The sequence below is a fragment of the Pleurodeles waltl genome, chromosome 5 (assembly GCF_031143425.1).
Source record: "Pleurodeles waltl isolate 20211129_DDA chromosome 5, aPleWal1.hap1.20221129, whole genome shotgun sequence".
In the NCBI taxonomy this organism is placed as follows: domain Eukaryota; kingdom Metazoa; phylum Chordata; class Amphibia; order Caudata; family Salamandridae; genus Pleurodeles; species Pleurodeles waltl.
In genome coordinates, this window is record NC_090444.1 from 655878689 (window position 1) to 655904043 (window position 25355).

General features: G+C 41.4%; 1 protein-coding gene across 4 annotated transcripts in view; it reads right to left on the reverse strand.

Moving 5' to 3' along the window:
• The window catches only part of TUBE1 (tubulin epsilon 1), a 108327-nt gene that overhangs the window by 74967 nt on the left and 8005 nt on the right, over positions 1 to 25355 (reverse strand). For 3 of the 4 annotated variants that reach the window (XM_069234536.1, XM_069234537.1, XM_069234535.1), the window contains exons 3-4: positions 21925 to 21977; positions 10328 to 10382 (exon numbers count right to left, since the gene is read on the reverse strand). In XM_069234536.1, the coding sequence (XP_069090637.1) occupies positions 10328 to 10382; positions 21925 to 21977 (108 nt within the window). Of the gene's footprint in view, positions 1 to 10327; positions 10383 to 16187; positions 16267 to 21924; positions 21978 to 25355 lie in introns of those variants that run through there. The other variant, XM_069234538.1, reaches the window with a different exon arrangement.

The following is a 25355-nucleotide window of genomic DNA, read 5'->3' on the forward strand; positions in this document are numbered from 1 at the left end:
TAAATGTCTTCATCCAAAGTGAAGTATATTGTGGTGATATATGTTGATAACGTCATTGACATATTGCTTGACATATTGATGAGTTATCTCGTTCTACGGTGTCTTAACACTGGGTCAAAAGATTCATCGGCCTAAAACGAGTCCTAATGTGTATAAAATTGACATAAAGGGACGCGTTAACAGTACCATAGAGGGTTAATATGCCTGCTGCACTGAACAGGTCTGTATTTTATGTGGACAGCTGGGTGGATTAGTAAAGCCAGCCTTTACAAGCGCTTTAAAACAAATTAAATGTATGTGAGAGAGGGGCTATGGAGAGATAAGGGGCACTTTTGATGGGTGGTAGTGAAGGAATTCAAGGAGAGGGTCATGGCAGGTGGGGGCAAAAATGATTGTCGCACTGGGCGCCACCAGCGCTAAAGTCGGCCCTGTGCCTGATTCAACAGGCAGCTAAAAGGCACATGCACTAAACATGAATAATCCCACATTGTGTTAATGCCATAGCAGCTCCATACAAGCGTTTTGCATGCAGTGCATACACAGCACACTCAATGATGGGAAAGCATTGAGGACATGGTGCTGCATGGAAAATGCTGAATTCCTAGGAGTACTAGTTCAAGTTAATTTGAGGTTTCATTCGCTATGTGGCTGGCAGTGAGTTTCCAAACACACAGACAGGGAGCTACTGGTTGGATAAGACCAAGTAAAATATAAGCATATTTGACAACTGAAATTAACATGTCATTTACGGAAGAAACACCTAAATGTATTATACAGGCAGAGGGAATGTGGTTGACCTCAAGTATGTTGAAGGCTACTTTTACATTGTGGCCTTTATATGCAGTTACACATTTAAGCCCTACTTAACTAGGTACAAACCATAAGTATTTAACACTGCTCAACCAATCCAGAGAACAAACGTACTGTGTCTTTCAAAACTCTGCTTTCGTAGCATAAAGCAGTCCTGATGTGGAACACTAAGAAAGTTCAGTTTGTACTATGTGTGCTTCTAATCAGTACTTAGTCACTCCCTAACTGTTCCGCTGTGTGCTGTTCATGTTAGTACTTGCGGTAGCAGTTTTAGCATGTGATGTAATGAAAAATCAGTGCTGTGGTATTATTCAGCATGCAGCTAACTACGCCATTAACACCCAGAACCTCTGACTTTCAACTAAGAAAAAACAAAGCCCGTCTACTGCCAACATCTTTGCTTTTCAGGCAGCCACTATTCAGCCCTGCATGTCGTGTAGTAGTGGGTCATTCTAATGGCTCTAGCATTACATGTTGTTGCATACTTCTGGAGATCACCAAACTGCTACCAATGTTGCCATTTTCTTTGTTCTTTATAGAGCATACATCGCCTGCTACTGTCTCATGAGTTATCATTTAGCAGCACTGTCACTAACATCATAAGTAAATTCATGGCACAAGCCATGCAGCGATGACCATTGTGATGCTACCTATTCGAAATACTACAGAAACTATAAAGAACATGGCTCTCGGTTTACTGTAAAAGAATAGTTATTTGAAGAAAACCGTGACATGCAGTATCTCCAAAATCTACAAAAAGAAAGTGCTGTGTAAACGTGATTTGTCAATATGTAAAGGAAAAACAAAACAAACAAAAAAAAATAACCTGACCAGTGTACTAACGCCAAGAGGAATATATAAAGTAATCCAGTACTGCGGAACACAGATAAGCATTGTGCAATGTGAAAAGTGATATGGTACGCTCAAAAATTCCAGACAAAACATAATATAATTTACCAAACAGAAAGCTGTGAACAAAAAAAAACCTGAGACTATAAAATGACGGACAACACACTGTGATAAGATGAACAGATGATGTGTAGAATGTGATGTTGAGAATGTTAGAATGTAAAAGGTATCAGGAACGCTCCTAAGGTTCTGACAATGACCGGTGTGTCAGATGCCACCAGGACGTTGGGAGAGGAGGACAAAAGAAGCTGTGCTGTGTTGTGGGCATTTTTATTATACAATAAACTTTGATTACTCTACAATACGTGGAGCACTGTCAGTTACTTAACACACTTACATGCATGACTGCATGTAGGCTACAATGCAGTATGTGATATATTCCGAGACCTGGAATGAATATGTTAAAGTGCTTTACCAAAAAACTGCAAACAGATCAGGACAGGATTTTAAAAATAGTCGGATGAAGTTCTTGGCAGATAACAAAAAGTTAAATCAAAATAAATACAGGATAGAATCCCTGCCAGAAAAAGGAAATCATCTCTGGATCACCCCTACATATTAGGCATAAACAATGAGCAAAACTGCATATTCAGCATAACATGACTAGCGAGAGCACATATTGGACATATCAGAAATGAGATGGTCATCAAATGTTTTATAACATTTATTTCTAAGGTAGTTAGGAATCTTCCATTAGCTTCCACAGCAACAGCAGTCCAGAGATATTTAAACACAAATGCATAATTCTCATATAAAGACTAATACACTAGTGTACTAGTTAGCCTGTATTAGAACTTCTAGCGGACGTGTCCTTTAGAAAGAAAGATACATCACAAACACGATGGAAAGTTTCTTTCACAATACATCCTCTTTAAGTAAAATAGGCAATTGCGTCACAGCGTATTGTGCTACGCGTAAACTGTGAGGAGAGAAGACTTGCAGAGGGATCTTGATTGGAAGGGAGGAATGAGTGGGATCAGTATGAGCAAAACAATAGAAACTCCATTCATTTTAATATAATGGTGTTTTCATGAAAATGTGGCATAACTGAACTATGTTACAATTATGCTTCTAAACATCATAATTAAATTGTTTTAAGTGCAACAACAATATTCATCATCAAAATTATTAGCACAGACAAATTATTTGTGACCTAAAATTGCACATTTGAACAAGCTATTACAGTGACAGTGGGCTTCACAGAGAGCAAGAAAACCTTATACACACCAAAGCATCCAGACGACATAGTAGAATACCAGCACTGACACAAGCTCTGGAATGTGCTGGGCCAGGAATGAGAACACAATACGGGCCCTGGGAGTTATGTAAGGGGTGTTCACAGTGAAGAGGCAATTGCAGCGTCTCAGAAATAAACCAAGCTTGTCTCTATGAGCTGTGTCCCTCCGCTGAACATCCTGCTGGAGGTACAATCACACTGAAGTAGAAGGCACCCACTAGAAACATAGCTGTCAAGTTTTCACACAGCTTATGTGTGACATTTATATCGCTTCTTTATGTGTATGAGTGACATTCAACTTCCAAGCGCATGACACTTTGGAGAGACACTTTCTTGTAAGTAAAATAAAGTTTACTGCTAATGCATCCAGATGTATTACACAAGAATAAACATACCCCAATAATAGCCCAAGCCGTTTGGTGTTGCCAATGCTTGTTAGCAGTATCAACCAAACGAGTAATAACATCCTTAATATCTGTGAACCGCCACTGCTATGAACCGTGTGAGTGAACAGAGCTAATTTATACAACTACTTAAGTTACTGTGTAGTTTGCTTGCTTTTTTAAAGCAGTCTTTCTGCTGCCTGTTGAGCACCTAAATGGCAGTTGTTAAGTGCAAGCGTTCGCTCTAACAGAGCTACACCTGAGGGCACAGGTTTGGTAACAGCAAAGCTTCTGATGGTGAGTTCTGGAGGCAGATGACCAGCCACGGACCTATGTGAGCTCCAGGATATATATCGCACAATGCACTGGCAGGCTTCACAGGTGGAATGTTATTCTTGATTTCTACATGCTGTCCAAGGCTTTCTGTGCCATGTCCGCCAGTGCCCATCTGTTGAACTCAGATAAGGTAAGACACAAATTCGGTACTGCGTACTAGTATTTATTTCAGAAATATCCAGAGAAAGCGGCACCGACTGAACAGAGCGAACTCCGCTGCCAACTGCCGCAATTCTGTCCCCCCATATTTCAATCCCCGCAATAATCCACATTCCAATTCCGACCATTCTAATACACGTTACCACACACCTCTCCCCCAACAAAAAATACAATATATATATTTTTTTTTTATATAAATGGATAATAGAACTAACCATTATGGTGCAACTTCAATCCTAATACATTAGGAGTGTAGCAGTCCATACAATAAGTAACATGCAATAAGTGAACAATGAAACATACAATGAGTAAAACATCACTTGTGGATTACATAGTCCCTTAAATATGTAGGAATCTTCCTATCTCTCTCGCTGCGGCGTGGCGCCTCACTCACACTCGGTTGAGCGTCATGAAAACCCATTTCATTGACATTGACAAAGTAATTTCTAAATAAATATCCGCTGCATTCTTCCATGCACTCCACGTTCCGCATCACAACACTCGGATCTCGACTACATATTGACACACGCCTTACATTCCATACTTTACCATCATCCAGTTTTACAGCATTCTTCAAGACCTTTACAATTTTCCTTGGTTCGGACCATTGGGACTTCCCTTTTTCCACAAATCCAGGTATCTTGACTTGGACACTTTGTCCCACTTTCAATCCACTAATACTGGATCTCACATTATGGCACAACTTAATCTGCGATTGAAAATCCAGCACCTTGTTTCGCTTCTCCTCATCACACACTACCTTAAATGTTCCACAAATCCTTTCCATCAACCACCTGGGAACCAAACCGGTAGAAGGTTTCCTTCCCCTTAACAGCTCAAAAGGCATCTTTCCCGTCACAGAATGCGGAGATACCCTGTAGGAAGAAAGCATCTTTCTTAACGCCTCCTTCCACAGAATACCCGACTTTAAGGCCAGTTGTATAGTTTCTTTAACAACTCTGTTAAACCGTTCAACAAGTCCATTCGAGGAAGGATTATACAAGGCTACTCTGACATGTTTAATACCATTCCTTTCCAAAAATGCCACCATTTTTGCAGAAGTAAACTGCACACCATTGTCAGATACTAATGTCTCTGGGACCCCTTCCCTAGCAAATACATTTTCCAAAAATTCTATGACAACTTCAGTGGAGATTTTGCTTACAAACTCAACCTCTGGCCATTTGGAAAAATAATCCATCAAAACAACAGCATAAGCTTCTCTTGCTGGCAAAGTGGAAAACTGACCTATAAAATCAATAGCTAATTTCCTCCAAGGCCTATCAGGTAGTTCAACCGGCAAAGATGGTGCAGAACACAGTTTGGCGCTCTTGTCACTTTGGGCACAAACAGCACAATTTTGCACAAACCTGTCTACCATTACATCCACACCTGGCCACCAGAAAAATTCCTTAACTTGCCGTTTATTACGGGACATTCCACTATGTCCAACATGACTCCTTCTCACTATAACATCACGTACCCCTTTCGGGGGAATTATTCTGTCTCCACGCATGATTATACCATTTTCTAAACTAAGTTCATTCTGTAATTTCCACAGCACTGTACTGTCACCCCTCAAGGATCGCTCACTGGGCCACACATTGCAGATATATTTTTTAATCAACTGCATTTCGGTATCTTTCCTCATTTCTTCTTCCCATACTTGTTCAGTTAACACTGTTTGTTCGGTCTCACTATTCACCTCGGAACCAGACACTACATCAGCATGCGTATACGCAACATCACTTTCAATGTCCTCATGTGCGTCTTGAATAGGTAATCTGGACAATCCATCAGCAATAAAGTTGTCTCTACCGGGTATATATTCTATTTCAAAGATATACATTTGCAATTTGGAAGCAAGTCTTGCCAGTCTTGGAGATAAATTCCACCCACCACCTGGTTGTAAATATTTACTAGAGGTTTGTGGTCCATACGCAATTTAAACTTCCTTCCCCACACGTACATTCGGAATCTTTCCACAGCCCATGAAGCTGCTAACAGTTCTTTCTCAATCACTGAGTAATTTCTCTTAGATTGTGACAAAGTGCGCGAGGCATAAGCCACAATCCACTTCTCATAATTATTTTTCTGCGATAAAACAGCCCCAATGCCATATTTACTTGCGTCTACTGCAATCACACTCAGCACTTGTTACAAATGGTTTCAAACACGGAGAATGCACAATTTCTCATTTGATTCAATCAAAACATTCCGATTGTTCCTGTCCCCATACAAATTTAACATTTTTCTTTAAAAGTTTTCTTAAATTCTCCACTTTGGTTGCATAATTTTCTATGAACCGTGAATAAAATTCGGCGAGACCCAAAAATTACATCAATTGTTCTTTACATTCTGGTTTAGGAGCATCTACAATAGCTTTCACATGGCTCACTTTAGGGCGAATACCTTCAGAGGAAATAACATGTCCTAATATTCCACCTGAGACTGACCAAATCTACACTTGTCTTTCCTTACAGTTAAACCATTTTTGCCAAGCAATGTTAAAACATTCTTGAGAACTTTATCATGCTCCAGCTTGTCCTTACCATATATCAATATGTTGTCCTGGAACACCCTGGCATTACTCATGTTACAGAAAATCTTACTCATTTCCCTTTGGAAGACTGCAGATGCGCTAGCAAGGCCAAAAGGCACCCTTTTGTATTGGAACGCACCTTCAGTCGTTACAGATGCCGTATAATGCTTTGAACACTCATCTAATTCAATCTGATGGTATGCACTAGAAAAGTCAATGGTGGAAAAGATTGAGGCTTGGCACACAGTTGAAACCAATTTCTGCAAATTTGGCAATGGAAAGGTATCAACCCAAATCACCTCATTTAAAGATCTTAGGTCGACGCATAATCTGAGATCTCCATTACTCTTAAGAGATAAAACTACCAGAGATATCCAGTCAGAACTTTCAATCGGCTCGACGATATTTTTGTCACACAAATCCTTCAGCAATTCCTTTAATTTAGGTCTATAATTCACCGGAACGTTGAGTAATTTATGCCTCACGGGGCTTGCATTTTCTTGTACTATAATTTTGTGTTTAAATCCTTTCAATTTACCCAAAGATTTCGAAAATACTGTAGGAAACCACTCATCTAACTTGTCATACTGCAACTCTCCCTGGGAATCATGCTCCAATACTGCATACACAGGATAAGGTTTTGTAGGAGCAATCTTACTCCCTAATTCCTTTATGTGTGGCCATCCTAATATTGTTTGGCCCCTTTCAGCTACGTACAGTTTACCTTTGCACTGGTTATGCCCAAACTCAATGTGTACATTGGCATAACCAACTATAAGGATTTTGTGACCTGTGTAACTTCTAGGATTTACATCAGAAGATACTGACTCTCTACCAGGCCACAAGTTTCTAAACGTACTCAAACACATGATCGTAAACCACCACATGAATCAACCATGGCGGTAACTACCATGCCGTCTATGCGCAAGTCACAGGTGGGTAATCCAGAAGACTGAGCCTGAGAAATGTCATCACCATCAGGTAAAACACTCAAAACAACTTCTTGCATTCCCACACAATCATGATCTTCTTGCCTTGAAATGTAACTGACCCCCTTCAAATTACTCTTACACACTTTACTAAAGTGTCCCATTTTTTTTTTTACACAAATTACACAACTTATTAAGTGCTGGGCACTTCTTAGAATTTGCCAAGTGGTCGGCAGCACCACATCTGTAACAATACTTTGTAGTATTTTTTTTCCATTCAATTCTCCTCTCTACATTTTTTGAGTCTTTAGTTATAGTGCTAACATCAACTACACCATGCTCAGAATCATTCATATTCTTTCTCACAGTTTGTATCCATTTTTCAGATACTTCCGTTGTATGTGCCACTTCCACATGACCATAATTTCTCTTGAATTTTGCAAGGCTTTATTTTCATTAAAATCTGATCCCGCAAAACTTGGTCGTCGGACTTTTGTTCAAAATTGCAAGTAACAGCTAAACCTCTAAGAGCAGCTACAAATTGGTCAAATGATTCTTCATCCAGTTGTGATCTGGAATAAAATTTGTAGCATTCCAATACTACATTTATCTTTCTGCCATATCGTTCCTGAAGCTGCTTCTTAGCAAGTTCATAAACGTCAACATTTCCAACGTTTTCAATTGGTGCTAGGTTTTTAAATGCTCTCAAACCGATAGCACCCAATCTATGTTTCAGTAACGCCAAATGTCTTTCAGGAGAACATTCCTGATCCTCTAAAACCTCCATGTAAGCTTCGAATAAGTCTATCCATAGTTCCCATTGAATATGAGGTTCACCGGGTTCAGCAAAACAAATAGTGGTGTTTGGATGTTCGACATACTCATGTTATATATTGTTGTTACAATAGTACTCAATTTTCCACCAAAGTCTCAAAATGGAAAGGAAGAAAACAGGAGAGGAAAAAAAATATATAGAATACTTCAATGTGAATCAAAACAACCAACAATGATTCACACATTGTCATTGTAAAACAAATATTAACAGTTAATGGCTCCATTGCATTATAACAAGGAATCCTTCTAAAATGGCCTCCTGACGCGTTCCAGTTAACATCCAGCATAAGTTACTTATACAATTGTATTTGTCTGAAGGGATACTTCAAGATGGCCGCCGCCGCCGCTTCCCTGGACGCATTCTAGATGTTAGAGAATCAAATTGTAGTCGTTCAATAAGCCGGTGATACTTCACGATGGCCGCCGCTTCCCTGGACGCATTCTAGATGCTGGAAACGTGCCGGATCACGTCAAATTGCAGTTGCTCAATAAGCCGGTGTAGTAAACACCTAAGAAGTGTCATCGGAAAGGTCCTTTGCAAACTCAAAAGTAGCGTGTGTATACGGCAGTACCAATCCGTCGTCGATCCGGTCGTCCAGACAGCGTTCGTTAGTCATCGACCATCAACGAATGTACTCGGTGCCACAGGAAGTCAGAGAAAGTTCCCGCTCATCGCCAATGTTGAACTCGGATAAGGTAAGACACAAATTCGGTACTGCGTATTAGTATTTATTTGAGAAATATCCGGAGAAAGCGGCACCGACTGAACAGAGCGAACTCCGCTGCCAACTGCCGCAATTCCGTCCCCCCACATTCCTTTCCGCACATTACCAATATTCCACATTCCAATTCCGACCATTCTAATACACGTTACCACACCATCCTGCCCGCTGGACCACCTGCCTGCTATCAACAGCAAGTCCACACAAAGGGGTCGTGCTCGCTAAGGTGCCACCATGTCTGATCAGCGTCCCGCTGGCAGCAAAGGAAACAATCTGGCTATGGAGTTTGACACTAGCTGATGACACAACAGGCCCACAGGAAAACAACAGAGGACCACCTAAAGGTGCCGAATCCACGTGGCTGATGAACCCGGTGCTTCATTGCTGTTTATTAGCTAGACAGTGGTTTGCCCACTGGATGATCTAGCAGCAACACATGGAAAGGCCAGGCAGGGCTGCCAGAGGGAACAATTTGTTTTGTGCACTGGGAATAGTTGGAATTTAAACAATATATGCCACTGCCCATTCCGAGAATTCCACAGAAATGAGATTCAATGCCAGCCAACAGATTAAGGCAGAGAGTCCGCGCACACACTAAGCACCAATTGTGGGATGCTTTTGCAGGGTTTCATGATACTCCTCAAGGAATCAGGGAGCTCTGTACGAGTGACTATGCATTTTAACGTGGTGATGCGAACACTAGCATTAAAATGTATTAGTCTAACCCCTGATGCGTGGTACTTGACAGGGCTGTAGAAGGTGTGCATACTGTGTGCTTGTCCTGATATTAGACTCGTGCAATCATCAATTCTGAATAAAGCAAAAGGTACTTTCCGAGTCTCATTTATGGATGCCATTTATCTCATTAAAGGCTTACCTAACACTCAATAGATAAAGAACAGAACAGCTTATTTCGCTTGCCTTTTTACTAATAAGCCTGACTGAAATTTAAATTGTGCAGACAAAGTTCCCGAACTTCATGTTCCACAAAATTTGTCAAAATTTCGCATTCCATGATTTTTCAGATTTTGTCTGTGCGAGACTGGTTTGTGCAAAAAAAGGTGTGGCTGAGAGACATTTTCTGCTCAAAACTGTCTCCTGCAGTTATCTTACTTGCTCTTTTCTGCGAGATATGCACTGGCTTAAAAAAGCCATACGAGATACCAGCAATGTCCATTTCTCTACAAAAGCACCATTGCATTCAAATACAGACGCAATTTCGCACACCCCTACAACTAATCTATAGCGACTATGAATGTTCGGCCACAGCGCAGGCCTTGCTGTTGGCGTACCAGCGTCACCTGGTCTTCTCCGCCGACTCATCGTCTGCTTTATGGATAAGGCCTACCGTAGGGCGCAGGGCCCCAACAATGTGAAAACTCTGGTTAGACACTTAGGTCTTTACAATAACGACCCCCCAAAAACATTGCTGTAACAGAAAAAATATTGATAAACTAGCAACTTACTCGAGCTTTTAGGGAACATATTTTTCCTCTGTGGGAGTCAGGGACATTGCGATTTCTGAAAAAAATATATATATATTAATAGCATGAACACTCAGAACATAATATAATTTTACTACAGGGAGTGCAGAATTATTAGGCAAATGAGTATTTTGACCACATCATCCTCTTTATGCATGTTGTCTTACTCCAAGCTGTATAGGCTCGAAAGCCTACTACCAATTAAGCATATTAGGTGATGTGCATCTCTGTAATGAGAAGGGGTGTGGTCTAATGACATCAACACCCTATATCAGGTGTGCATAATTATTAGGCAACTTCCTTTCCTTTGGCAAAATGGGTCAAAAGAAGGACTTGACAGGCTCAGAAAAGTCAAAAATAGTGAGATATCTTGCAGAGGGATGCAGCACTCTTAAAATTGCAAAGCTTCTGAAGCGTGATCATCGAACAATCAAGCGTTTCATTCAAAATAGTCAACAGGGTCGCAAGAAGCGTGTGGAAAAACCAAGGCGCAAAATAACTGCCCATGAACTGAGAAAAGTCAAGCGTGCAGCTGCCACGATGCCACTTGCCACCAGTTTGGCCATATTTCAGAGCTGCAACATCACTGGAGTGCCCAAAAGCACAAGGTGTGCAATACTCAGAGACATGGCCAAGGTAAGAAAGGCTGAAAGACGACCACCACTGAACAAGACACACAAGCTGAAACGTCAAGACTGGGCCAAGAAATATCTCAAGACTGATTTTTCTAAGGTTTTATGGACTGATGAAATGAGAGTGAGTCTTGATGGGCCAGATGGATGGGCCCGTGGCTGGATTGGTAAAGGGCAGAGAGCTCCAGTCCGACTCAGACGCCAGCAAGGTGGAGGTGGAGTACTGGTTTGGGCTGGTATCATCAAAGATGAGCTTGTGGGGCCTTTTCGGGTTGAGGATGGAGTCAAGCTCAACTCCCAGTCCTACTGCCAGTTCCTGGAAGACACCTTCTTCAAGCAGTGGTACAGGAAGAAGTCTGCATCCTTCAAGAAAAACATGATTTTCATGCAGGACAATGCTCCATCACACGCGTCCAAGTACTCCACAGCGTGGCTGGCAAGAAAGGGTATAAAAGAAGGAAATCTAATGACATGTCCTCCTTGTTCACCTGATCTGAACCCCATTGAGAACCTGTGGTCCATCATCAAATGTGAGATTTACAAGGAGGGAAAACAGTACACCTCTCTGAACAGTGTCTGGGAGGCTGTGGTTGCTGCTGCACGCAATGTTGATGGTGAACAGATCAAAACACTGACAGAATCCATGGATGGCAGGCTTTTGAGTGTCCTTGCAAAGAAAGGTGGCTATATTGGTCACTGATTTGTTTTTGTTTTGTTTTTGAATGTCAGAAATGTATATTTGTGAATGTTGAGATGTTATATTGGTTTCACTGGTAATGAAAAATAATTGAAATGGGTATATTTTTTTTTTTGTTAAGTTGCCTAATAATTATGCACAGTGATAGTCACCTGCACACACAGATATCCCCCTAACATAGCTAAAACTAAAAACAAACTAAAAACTACTTCCAAAAATATTCAGTTTTGATATTAATGAGTTTTTTGGGTTCATTGAGAACATGGTTGTTGTTCAATAATAAAATTAATCCTCAAAAATACAACTTGCCTAATAATTCTGCACTCCCTGTATTGAACGTGCTCTGTTTTTGAATGGGGAGCAGCGGTTATCGGAGCTTGAGCAAACTTAAGTGTATGATACAATAAGGCCCAGCGTAAACGGAGTAATAACATTTAGGCATCCAACAGGACGTAAAGTTTTTCTAACAGAGCGAGGAGCTGACAACTTCCTTACAAATGGTCTAGCAAAAAAAATCACATCACGTCTAATATCCGAGAGTTTTCAAATTATAATGCGTGACAACAGTGGCATCTTGTGGTGGATACCGGTAATTGTAATAAAGGCTATCCTTACAGTGCCATCCCGATACCAGACGCTTAAAACAAAAGAACCCTCCTCTTGAAATGAGGGTGGGCACAAAAAAATGCAAAAAAGTATAAGCAGTTATCTAACTGCCCAATTTCATCCCGATCACGGGCCTGACAACCAAAACTAACATTTACAAAACAAGCACACAGCTTTCGTTTATTAAAAATCGTGTTGTGCAGATGTCAAAATTAGCTCACAACACGGGTCTTCCTACACCTTCACCTCTAATCCAGTTACCCTTCCACCCATTCTTCTTACCCACTTATTCTCTGAACCACGCATTCATTTCTTCACAGATTATATCACTGGTCTAATTACCCATCCATGCACCCACTCACCCACCCATATGTGGTCACTTTGATTCATTTTCACATTCACCCACTCACCAATCCACCAACAACACATACAAAATTGCTAAGGGATGAAGAAGTGCGTTCACTTAAAAAAGAGTGCGATCTATTTGTTTTGTGGGAAGTGTCAAATGGAGAAAACACTGAAGGATGAAATTTGTCGTGGTCTTCGCACACTGCATCACTTTTGGATAATTGCCAAGCACGATATACGCTGATTTGGCCTGAGTAAAAGGGAAAATCGGTGAACTAAGAGTGATGTGATTGAACATTAGGCATAATGATAAAAGCTGATGTTTTTATTATATCAGAAGGCATTACATAATATATGTCACATACAATATGATGGCATTTAGGTATATCCCAAACAGACCTTTTCTGAAATAATATGCTAAATTAAATTACTAGTACGGAAAACAGTGCCGATCCCATCCAAACACAGGTCTCCAGTAAGAGTTCCACATTTTCAGGAACAGAATATTCGTTCCTGAAATACAATCGTGTAACGTCTCCAGGAGAGCCAGTTACGACAACTTCACAACTTAAATTTCACGAAGAACCGCAGGGGAAGCCTTCCCTTTGTAAGTAGTAAAGATGTAGCTACTATTAAAGCTCTAACGAGCCATTTCTTCTTGAACGGTGTTAAATGAAGCAATGGGGAGATGATCTAAGAAATCAGAATTATTTTACAATTGAGGACGAGTGAGGAATTTTCGGAGACGTTCTATCGGGAGCTCTTTCTGTTGTAGGGCAGGTACAAGCATATGAGTACGATTAGAGTGAAAGACACAGCACAAAGAATTGCAAGTGAAATTCAGGTTTTGTATTTTCCAACAGGTGAGTAATAAACCTCCTCTTTCTATGGTGGTTCAATATGGCAATTCTGGATCGTTAGCATGTGCCAAAATCAAGTCTGATAAAGAACAAATGCCTCAATGATAACGCTTTAGGGCTGGGAACCCAAACAGCTGTTCGGAGGTTGTGATTGTAAGATTTCTGTCTGAAAACAGTAGTTTGCAGTTAGTGTCTCAAATGAAATCTGAGAATATATGCTCCTATAAATTGTAAACTAAGTTACTGCACATCGGTACACAAAGGTTATTTACTACATCATGAATTCTTGGTAAAATGTTAATTTTTTCTTCATTATGCTTAGCCCAGATGCTCATGCCCAGTTTGTTTTATCCTGCAATGTTGAGATCAATTTGTCCTTTTACCTCTGTCACATGCAAAGCAATTAAGTTGTCAACATTTCTTGTAATTCTCACTCTCATATATTTTTTTGCTCTTGGTTGTGCCGTAAAGTTGAATAACACAAGCTTCTAAATGAGTTACCAGCAAAGACCCTGGGTTAGTAACCATATTTGTGTGGAAGAGGTAAAAAGCAATGCTGAGAATTGTTGCGTATTCAGTTGGTGAATATGAAATATGTGAACAAAGTGAAAACAAAGGAAAATTTTACAGTGGTGTGGAATTTAATAAAATATCTACTTGTCCATAGGACAGGTTGCTTTTTAAATCTACTTGTCCTATAAAAAAAATCTACTTGTCCCTTTGCAGCCATGTAGTGCAGTGACAAATTATGGCAGAAATCTCATTATGTAAGAGCTCTGATAATAGCTTCTCTGATTATGCCAGGGCTACTACTATAGTAGGTCTTGAACACTTTGATTTTCAATCCTTACTATAGCAATTTCCTTACTTTGCCACTTACCTGAAAATATACATACTGACGCTGGAGGAAGCAGTAAGCAATAGTTCCAGGGCCGGAAAGCATTTGATTCTGCAAACCTACTAACTTATATGTTTTAAGGATTTTCTCCAGGTCTTCTCTAACCTTTTCCCATAATGAGAAAGGTAGGAAATCTTCTCCTGACAAATGGCAGAAGTAGAAGTTCTTCCAGAATTGGGAAATAGTGGTTGGAAGGAAAGTGAACTTTTAAACGCTCAATAGATTTTCACATGAGCAAATCTACAAGTGCATATTTGTTTGTGCTAAAATACAGTTCATAAATATTTTCTAGAAGTACAATTTTCTGGTTTACTTCTGTAAGTTCTTGTGAATTCATGAAAGACACTTATTCAAAGACATTTTCCCTGGGGCACTTTTGTGACTTTCTTTAAGAACTGTGCACCTAATTAGGTCTGGCATTAACAAAGACATTTTGTTTTTATTACACTTTTATTTCTCTATCTATCATCTGGCTTCACTGTGAGTGATCGCATTCTGCTCTTCCACAGGGAACATATTGGAACACAAAGTAGTGTTGTTCAGTGCCAAGAACTACTGTGGCAATCAGTGGTTAAACAAAAATGGAGAGGAGCACCGGCAAAGAACATGGAGCCCCCACCACCTTCCAGGCTCACTCAGAACAGGTGCTCTGCTGAAGGGGCCTCCTGGAGGGAAGCTGCAGGGCCTTTGTTTCGCCACTGGTAGCAAGGTGTCCTTTTTGAGACCAAAAACGTTTTTTTTTCTTTTTGCCAGTGTTTGTTACAATGGGGAGGGTCTGGCAGCTCCCACAAAAATAAAGTGTTGCAATAGTCATGTCAAAACAAGACACGCATTGAGGAAACCAAAAGACAGAAAATGTCGGATTGGTTGGCTTTGCCAGTACTTATTTCTTTTCATTCGTCCCATAATCTTGTTGAAAATGGTTACACTGATTTTCCATTAGAATATTTTGTGGAAATACTAGCATGCATCAACACATTTTTCTAAATGACGCTTCAAAAAAACATAGGACCTAAAATTTCATCGTAGCAAGACGTTTCTTTTCCTACTTACATTTTTTTCTGAACATTTTAATTTTAAAGCAAAGAATCATCACTGTTGCTTACAAGCTTCTGCAAACATTTGCATCTAATCAGAGAGCATTCTGGGAGCATTATACATAGCCTCATATTGTTAAACTTTTCAAACGTGGCTTTTTTTTTATTTTTTAGCTGGAACCACTGTTGGTAGTGCTGTGTGACCTTAAAACGTTTATTTACAGCGCTCACCCTGATACTGAAGGCTTTTCATTAATGAAGCATAAACACATACAAGTTCGAACAGAATTCACATATGGACACAGATATTACCTCAACTACAAACACTTCTCTTCATTGTAAACTGGCAGCCAAAGAGTTTGTGCTGCAGGGGGTTGGGCCTAGTTATACCAACAAAAAAATAAAGATGAAAACTTGTTGCCCTTGACCCCAAACAATATGCCCCAGGTGTTGGGGATAGGAATTCCACCAAAGGTTTACACAATATCAAACAGGGTAACAATGATCACTGCACTAGAACACAGATGTGCAGTGCACAGTTCAGTAAAGGATACAACACTGCTTATTTTGGGGTGCTTTTTTGGGAAAGATGTACTATATGTTTTGTATAAGAGCGTTACACAATGCCACATTGTCCAAGACTTCCATTATGAAACAAATAGATGTTCTCTGAGTAAACTTTTATTGTATTGACAGCTGACATGAGAGCCTTGTAATGGACTACTCAATTCAATGTCCAATACCAATAAAGTTCTGGTTCTCACCTGTTGTTTCCCTAGATATCATGGGGTGAGGTTCTTCGGAGTGAAAGTTGGCATAGCAGGATGGGTGAATGAGAATAGGTTGAAAAAAAAAACCTGCAAAATAACCAGAAGAAAGCTGGTGTTGGAATGGCGGGTATGGATTTGTTTTATCCCAGGCCGTAATGTAGAAAAAGATATATGGGCAAACAGAAAGCAATGTAAACCAGCAAGGACACTCTTCATTCATTCTAGAAAATGTAATGGACCTACAAGAAGGGTGATTAACAGTGGTTGGGTAAGGATGGGGAGGGCTTAACAAAACGTAATCTGAAGGCTTCATACAGCCCTGAGCTCCTCTGGGTTGGCAAGCATTTTTAAAAGCCAGGAAGTGATATATCTATGGAGACTTGGGAAGGTATGCTAATCATGGACCATACAGACTCACATGTGACAAACTGAAGATATTTACAACAACAAGAAAGAATGTTGGGGTGCTAATGATTCCTTCAAAACGAATGATAGTCAAGGTAGCCAAAGTCATGAGGGATAGTGTTCCCGACACTCAACCAGTCTCTGAATTACTGCAGGAAGTCACAGGCCTGAAGTAAACTCTTTGCAGAGCTTCGAAAAAGTACCACTTACTAGATTTCACCCAGCTTTGTGATGAGGAGGTATGAGCCATCAGCAGAGATTGCTCCCAGACATGATGGGGGTATGTATGAAAATGAGAAAACAGGTTTTGAGGATCTAGCAAATTGCCTGTACACTGGACATTATCAAATCTGTATTTGTGCAGTTAATTAAATCATTAGAATTATAAAATAGAAGAAAAGGGATGCAAATGTGTGTAATTTCATCCAGACATTGGTTGCAACAAAAAAACACATAAGACCTATAGCTGTAAAAAGCATGGCATCAACTGACAAATGATTAAACAACTGAAGGCTAGAATAGATTCAGCACCACTTTCAGAGAGCCAAGCAAAAAGCAGATTGCTTTTGTGTGTTACCATTCTCTTTTACAAGTGTACTTCATTCCAGTTCAGTCTTACTTTGTGCAACAAAAGCATTAATTTGAAAAAAGTCAGTCCCTTTAAATTACAACAGCAAAACAGTCCAAACATATAAAAGGGAAAAAGTGCTCTTATCTCTTGTCATCTGAACCAGTTTGTTAAAATTTGCAAGATTGTTGTAGGAAGCTGGATTCTGGCTGTTGTACCCCCCCACACTTTTATTGCAACTGGTACTGAGGTTTTGTGACTGAGAAGCACTGGGTTCCTGCTAAACAGGCAACCAGTGTCAGTACTCTTGCCCCAAAATTAGGTAACATGGTGTATGATTGGCACACTCCTCCACCAGTGTAAGTCCCTGGTAAATGGTACTCCTGGTAATTAGGGCCTGGGTAGGGGAGAGGGTCCCTAAAGGCTGCAGCACAGACTGTGCAACCCCCCCCCAACAATGAGAAATACACAGCTGCCATTTGTATTCTGCATGTTCTGCTGCAAACCAAGAGAAAACATAACATGGCACACCCTTGGTGTGCCCTGCCCCTATCACTGCAGATAAGTATATGTAAGTCACCCCTAAGGCAGGCCTAAGAGCCCTAAGGCAGGGTGTGTACACTTAGTGTGTGGACATATCTGCATGAGTGAACATGGCCCTGTGAGGTTGAGCCCCATTGCTGAGAACCGCAAGTGAACCAGTATGTGCTGGACACTCGTAAACATGAGTGACCCAGCCACATAAGGGCTTCACCGAACTCTATGGTGTTTGGTATCAAACACCTCATCTTAATAAATGCAGGCTTATGCCAGCCTCTGATTCATTTGGATGTGATCACAGAAGGCACCTTAGAGGTGCCCCTGAAGCCCACTAGAAACAATGCCTGCTCTGGAAGGGGGTGTTACCACCTACTCCAGCAGGATGGCTGGCAGATCTGCTGTAGTGGGTGGACCCTGCTGAGTTTGGTAAGCACACCCTCTGCTTCCCCAGTCCTGGATGTAGTCACCCTCTACCCTAAGGCCCATTTGGCAACAACACAAGCAGGAAAAATAGCTATCAGTAGTCACCTCTGGGCTAACCACATCCTTTTGGTGGGCTAGGTTAGGTCGGAACTAGGCCTTCTGGGATAGGAATATGGCCACTCCCACAGGAAGTGGCCATTTTGGGGTGTAGACACCCCCAAGGATAAGTGGCCCACTGGCTACTACTCTACACTCCTCTAAAACACCCCATAATTTAGTATTTATGTGGCTCCCCGACACCTGAAGCCTGACAAAAACAACAAGAGGACACAGAAGATTCGGAAGAGCAAGAACTGTGGAGGCCTGGTAATTTTTTGGAGTGAATCCCTGCCTGCTTACCTGCTGCTGTCCTGACAATCAAGACATCATGATTCGCCCTGCAGCTGTGGGGACTCCAAAAGCCTAGGAGGTTTTCCAGCACTTTGCCAGCCTGTCAGCATCTCTCCTGGAGTGGAGGAGTCACATCCATGTTTCTTGCAGGCACCAACCGCAATATCCAGTTCACCGACCTGCTGATCTCCGGGTCCACTGTTGCAGCAGTTGTCCAGGAGGATGCCCCCTTACTCCAAGAAGTCAGTCCTGTCTCACCTCACAGTGAGAAGACCCAAGGAACTACTGGAGCTGAGCTGAACCAACACATGGGATACTGGAGGGGCCCTTTGCACCAAAAAAGAAGGCATGCTGAAGCCCAACCTGGACTCTAATAGCAGAACCGGAGAGCTGCCGGCGAGGGACGGCAGCATCGCAGAGTACTGCCTTCACAGCTGTCTTATTGCCTTGTTTTGTCTCTCCTTCTGTAGGTCCCCAAAAAACTGTGTGCACCTTTACGGAGGAGCACAACCACCAAGGATCCATTGAACTAGAGCGCCCCAGCCCAAGTCCACAACTTCCACTGGTGTCCCCCTGCATTCCGGATACCCACAGACTGAGCCCCTCTGTTGAAGTCCCCCCTTTGCACTCTCTATTCAGGTGGCCCCTCTCATTGCCAAATGTTCGGTAGCAGGAACCAGTCACAAGCAACACCACTGCACCCGGATGCTCCTGCGCAAGTAAACCTGAACTGCTGGTCTTGGATCCATTGAACCAGAGCGCCCCAGCCCACGTCCACAACTTCCACTGGTGTCCCCCTGCATTCCAGACACCCACAGACTGAGCCCCTCTGTTGGAAGTCCCCCCTTCGCACTCTCTATTCAGGTGGCCCCTCTCATTGCCAAATGTTCGTTGGCAGGAACCAGTCACGACCAACACCACTGCACCCGGATGCTCCTGCACATGTAAACCTGAACTGCTGGTCTTGTCTGTAACTTTGCACCCCTAGCACCCTACTACCTACATGAGACTCCCGAGAACTGAATGTAAGGACTCCTATGCAGACAGTACTCTGGAACCCGTGCTGCATAAACGCATTTATCTTCAAAGCGTTACTTATTTGCAAATCGTCCTAGGAAATGCTACAGTATCTATTTTTCTGAAAATGTTTTGGCGTTTATAGATAATCCAAACAAACTAACTATTTTTCTAACCAACTGGTGTCGAGTTGCTTCCCAAGTGAGTGTCTCATTTATGGACTTTGCACGTTGAACAAATGCTTAGCACTACCCTTTGATAAGCCTAACTGCTCGCCCACACTACCCCAAAAGAGAGCTTTTGGGATTGTAATTTTTTACCCATGTAAACTAATAAGGGTTGCCCTGGACTATATGCTTAGTAACCCCCTACAGTGTGTTAATATGTAGATAGCCAGCTTCCTACAATTGACTTCAGCAAAATCAGTTCAGATTAGTGATACATAGTACTTCACTTTAAAAACCTCCCACCCCTTTAAAAACCTCCCACCCATTAGTTACAGCAACTAAAACTATGCAAGAAAATAGGACTGGGAGAGAGGACTTATCAGCACAGCGGGTTAGAAGATCCTCTTTTGGTGTTAGGCCAACCGGCAGTGATTAACCACTGTAAATAGGTTTGCATACAGTTCGACCAGTAGATCTTTCACTCGAATTGCTCCTTGAGCCCTCAAATGGATAAAAAGACATGGACACAGTACTTATATACCTCACCCCGACATCCAACCTGTGATTAATTTGAGCCAGTGGTTTCTGGTTTTTTTTTGGGGGGGGGGGGGCACCAGCACTTATTTTTGAGTGCCAGCTCTCTTTTTTTCTGCCTTAAGCACTTAGTGCGAGCAAAAGACACATATGGGAAAGACAGAGGAAGAGAAAAACAAAAAGCTTCACAAAGAGAGAAAGCTGCAAGAGTGAGCTGAAGGGGTACGTCGTGGCTGTAAATGGATTAAAGAGGTCCAAGTTGGCTTTAGGATTACACTGCCTCAGTATTCAGTGCTCACACATTTAATTGCAGCGACCCTGAGTTTCAGACGAGTTTTTTGTTGTTGTTTTTTTTTTTTTAGAAATAAAGCACTGGTTCCAACATCCAAAGAAGGCCAAGATACAAACCGAACATCATTGGCCCAGGGCTGATTACATCCACGTGGACTGGACTGCAGACCCATTTTGGAATTTCAGGTGAACACATGAACTTCATTCTTCATTCTCACCAAGCTTTTGAATGAGAGCATTTCCAAGCGCTGTCTGCTGGGAACTATCTCAACACAGAATAAAAGGGTAATACATGACATACATGCAAGTTGGGTTTTTAATCTGCTTGAATGGGTTAGAAAGTTATTATTTGGGTGTCAGCACTTTGACTGGATGCATGTATTAAATAAAAGAGATGTCAACAGAGAAGCACTACAAAAAACAGGCCTGTTTCTGAGGGACAGGAATTAGTGTAAGGTCAAACTTACAAATGGAAATAGAGGAGCTTGCTCTATCAGCTATGGAAATGGACAATATATAAACAAGCACTGTCTCACGCAGGATGGACATCGTAAGACAAGGGTAGTCTTGTCGAAGTTTTTACTGTATATGCGTAAAGTTGGAAAATGTCACACACTCATTTGTGTTGAAACTGTGCTAGATGCCCTATATTATTGAGGTGAAAATACCGCTTGTTACAGGCCTTGTTTCACAAGCATACATAGGTAGGGAAGAGGACGAGGCATCAGAACACCTGAAGCAAGGGGGTGGGGGGTATAAGGTAAGAAGATGAGAGAAGAAGACATACATAATCTCATGGGTTGCAGTGTGACATTACGACATATACTTGATTGGACTGGGAGTCAATACCTGGGTGGAGACCACAGCGTACAGAAGGTGAATCAGATGAGAAAGATGTAGATTTACAATTGGAACATACGGGAAATAAAATCTTCACTGCCCCCGACTTCTCTCTTACCCCTTCACCTATATTTCTCTCCTTCTCTTACTCTGCCATATTCAATTTATTTTGAAAAGCAGACGCTCCGTTCCACCAAGTAGCCTCTGTGCATCACACAATAGAGCCTACAGACCCAAATAAATTCCCTTATACAACTTTCAAACAGAAAGTATCTACTGGCAACACAGCAACATACAGCCAAATTACAGATACGCTGTATCAACTCGACAAAGCATACAGGGGTAGCCTTCATGTGACAGACTGATATGTATGTAAAGTTCCTTGCCATTAAATGGCACAGATGGGCAAGCTAGGACGATATGACTGGACAGATACCACAATCTTCAGAAGAAATATAGCCAATAGTCAATAAAATGTTATGGGCAACTGATATTATTAAAAAACGGTCTAAATGCAAAGTATCACAATAAGTGTCACAATATTTCACTAACGTACCTGCTGTCTACATTTCTGAAGAAACTACTGATTGCTTCATCATAAACTCCTTTCTGGAAACAAAGATACAAATGAAATTATGCACCCCAATGCAAAGTAGTCAGTGTTTTTCAACATAGCAATTAACAAGAAATTATGTCAAAAATCAAAGTGGCTCATGTGGAATGACAATAACAACCAATAAGTTAAAAGTCTAGTTCACTGGTTTTATTGAAAGGTTCTAGACCGCACATCCCCTTTCCACGGAATAACATTTTTGCTGGGATTCTTAAGGGTCTTAATTTACTGTTTGGCCCTTGCAACAAGTCAGTAAATTAATAGGCTGGTAAATCTCATGCATTGAGCATCCAACATTATGTCTCAGTCTGCTTAGTAAGAAAACGTATTATCAAATTAAATGTATAGTTCAATCATGATTAAAAGCTGCTACCTGAAATCTCTACATACCAATGAAACTGAGCTGTTAATTTCCTAATACGCCCTACATAGCAGATGGCATTATATATATATATATATATATATATATATATATATATATATATATATATATATATATATATATATATATACACACACATACACACACACACACACACACACACACCTTGCCTCATCCTTTGCAGCCAACTTAATACATTTCTAATCCTCAAAAACTCAATCCCAAAGTCTTAGGTAAGCCCCTAGCGCCACCTTGCGCTACATTAGTGTAATTTTTTTACGCTAATGTGGCCCAACAAGGCCAAAATCCTAATGCCTTACTTACAAAATGGCAAAATGCATGCATTGCCACACTTTGTAACCCTTTGCGCTACATTATGACTGAGCCAGGTATAATGTATGCAAAGGGGGCATTCCCCTGTTAGGGGGGACAAAAAAATGGTGCAAGGAAATCTAACAGATTTCCTTGCACCATTAATTACGGCACTTTTAACGCCTGCTCAGAGCAGGCATTAAAAAGGGGCTTCCATTACTTATAATGGGCCCCAATGTACTCTGCAGGAGTAGCGCCAATATTTTGGCACTACTCCTGCAGAGTACATCAATAGTGTCAATAAAAATTATGCTTTTGACCCATACCCTGTGCCGTATCTTGGATACAGTGCACACATAGTGGCGGTAGGGGGCCACTAAGGGGCGCAAAGAAAGTGGCACTGAACTATGTGCAGCACCACTTTCCTTAAATATGTCCTTAAATGTTTTGCCATTCTGTCGAAACCCACTGCCTGGGAAGACATAATGTTTCCCATGCAAAAGTAATATGTCTCATTAATGGAGGTGGATGTGCCACTCCAAGCTCAAGCCAGGCGCAAGTCTGAAGTCTGGCTTCGGCTCAGCTCGAGGTCCTGTTGGGACCTCGAGCCCATAACAAGCCAATTGCAAGTGGCTTCTGCTTACCACCTCCCCTCTACTGAGAATATGGCATTAGGCTCAGAGCTGCAGACTTTGTACCTAGAAAACTTTGAGTCTCAGTGTCTGCTTAACACTCTGCGACTCTGGACAAATTACTTATCTACCCATCCCTCTAAACATTAATGTATCCTTGTGTGATGTAACTGGTGCTCAGGTGAAGTGCTCCAATACCTCTGGGTCAGGTATGCTATATAAAAACTGCACAAAGAGGTAAAAAGAAAGTGTTAACATAAAAAAGGACAAACAGGTACCCATTTAATGGTTAATTTGCACAAAGTGCCACCTGAAAACAATATAAATCATGGATTACCCGCTTATATGTTGTCCTCTAAGGCAAATATTTTATTTCACCAACACTCCATTTTCTGCATTATCCCGTATTAAAGCACTTTCAAATATGTGCGTTCAGAATACCAGTTGTACAAAAACCAACATATATTATTTCAACTAAGGAAAAGTTTCAAATTTAGTATGTTGGGCTGCACACAGGAGAGCAACTTACACAAGCTACTCATTGGAGACGCCTGGCATAGAGTGTATTGCATAGAGTAGAGTGGCATAGAATGCAGTGTTGCAGAGTGTCGTAGAGTACTGGAGCGTAGAGTGGAGTTGTGCAGAGTAGATTGGTGTGGCCTAGACTGGAGTGGTGTGTAGTGGCAAAAAGTACAGTGGTGCAGAGTAGAGTAGCAAAGAGTGCATTGGCATAGTGTAGAGTTGTACAGAGTAGAGAAGTGTAGCTTGAAGTGGCATAGATGAGAGTGGTGCAGAGTGCAGTGGCGTGGAGTGGTGTAAAGTGGACTGGTGCATAGTGGAGTGGTCTGGCGTGGAGTGCTGCAGAGTACAGTGGAGTGGCTTAGAGTGGAGTATGCATGGAGTGGTAGCACACTGCCATTACAGACAAAACATTTACAATGGGAATTGCCATTACATTAGCCCAGAAATACAGTTTTACTAATAAATCTACCTTATTACCTAAATAGGATGACAAGGGTCTGCCTGTTGTCTGGATGACAATCCTCTCTGGAAGCTAAAGAGTCAGCGCCAGATCAGCAAAGCTGTCTGCCATACGGTGTGCGTCCCAGGTCAGTTATGACTGGAATGCCCGCTAACCCCCTTATGCATATGTGTTGTTGATATAATAATTCACACAGCGTTCATGAAACAGGCCTGCTGTCATGTAGTGTCTTGAGTATAGGAACTGACTCCTGGGCAGGCAACACAAGTTAATATATCATGTTCCATACCTAACAAGCTTGGATAAGGCACAGAGAGCGCGCTGTACAATGTCCTGATAAGAATGTGCTGTGTGAAATCCATCTTCTTGGAAAGAAGCAGCTGAATGAAGTATAAAACAATGTGCAAAATCAGATGCATATTTTCTTCTCCACCTCTTCCTCGACAGGACCTGAAGGAAGCACTGTTAATTAGTATGTTTGTGTTAGGAGGCCCTTGTTCCCTCTGCTAAGGAGCAGAGTAATTCAGTTTGCCCAGCAGGGTGGCAAAAGGCCTTGGCTGTGATCCTGAGCTGACCCAGAGAAATATGAAAATTCTGGATGACACATAAGCTTGTGGCTTGCATATTTGAACCCGGCTCACAGTTTTCACCCGTTTGATATTTTGCCGGACTTTGTAGGCTTAAAGGAAGCGACACTGCACTCTAAAGAAAATTTCCCCCTATATGTATAATACAGTGTCACTGCAGACACAACAGTAAACCATACTGACATTACCTATGAGTGCCCACTAATATTATTAGGTTTATCCCAAGTAAATATCTAACCCTGAAAAATTCCCTCTATGTCAGGCGACCTGTGTGGAGTTACCGGACTGCATATGACAGTATTCTCCCAAGTGCAACCTGCAAACCTGTGTGCACAGGTCCAGGCGTAACCAGCCAAGTGTCCCTTACCCTAGCGGCATTGCAATGACATTGTCTTAAAATGTGGGAGAGACACAAGCAGAGACTTCTCACAGTAAAAAGTCCAAAACGGGGTAATTACAAATTAAACAAATCTGGGCAT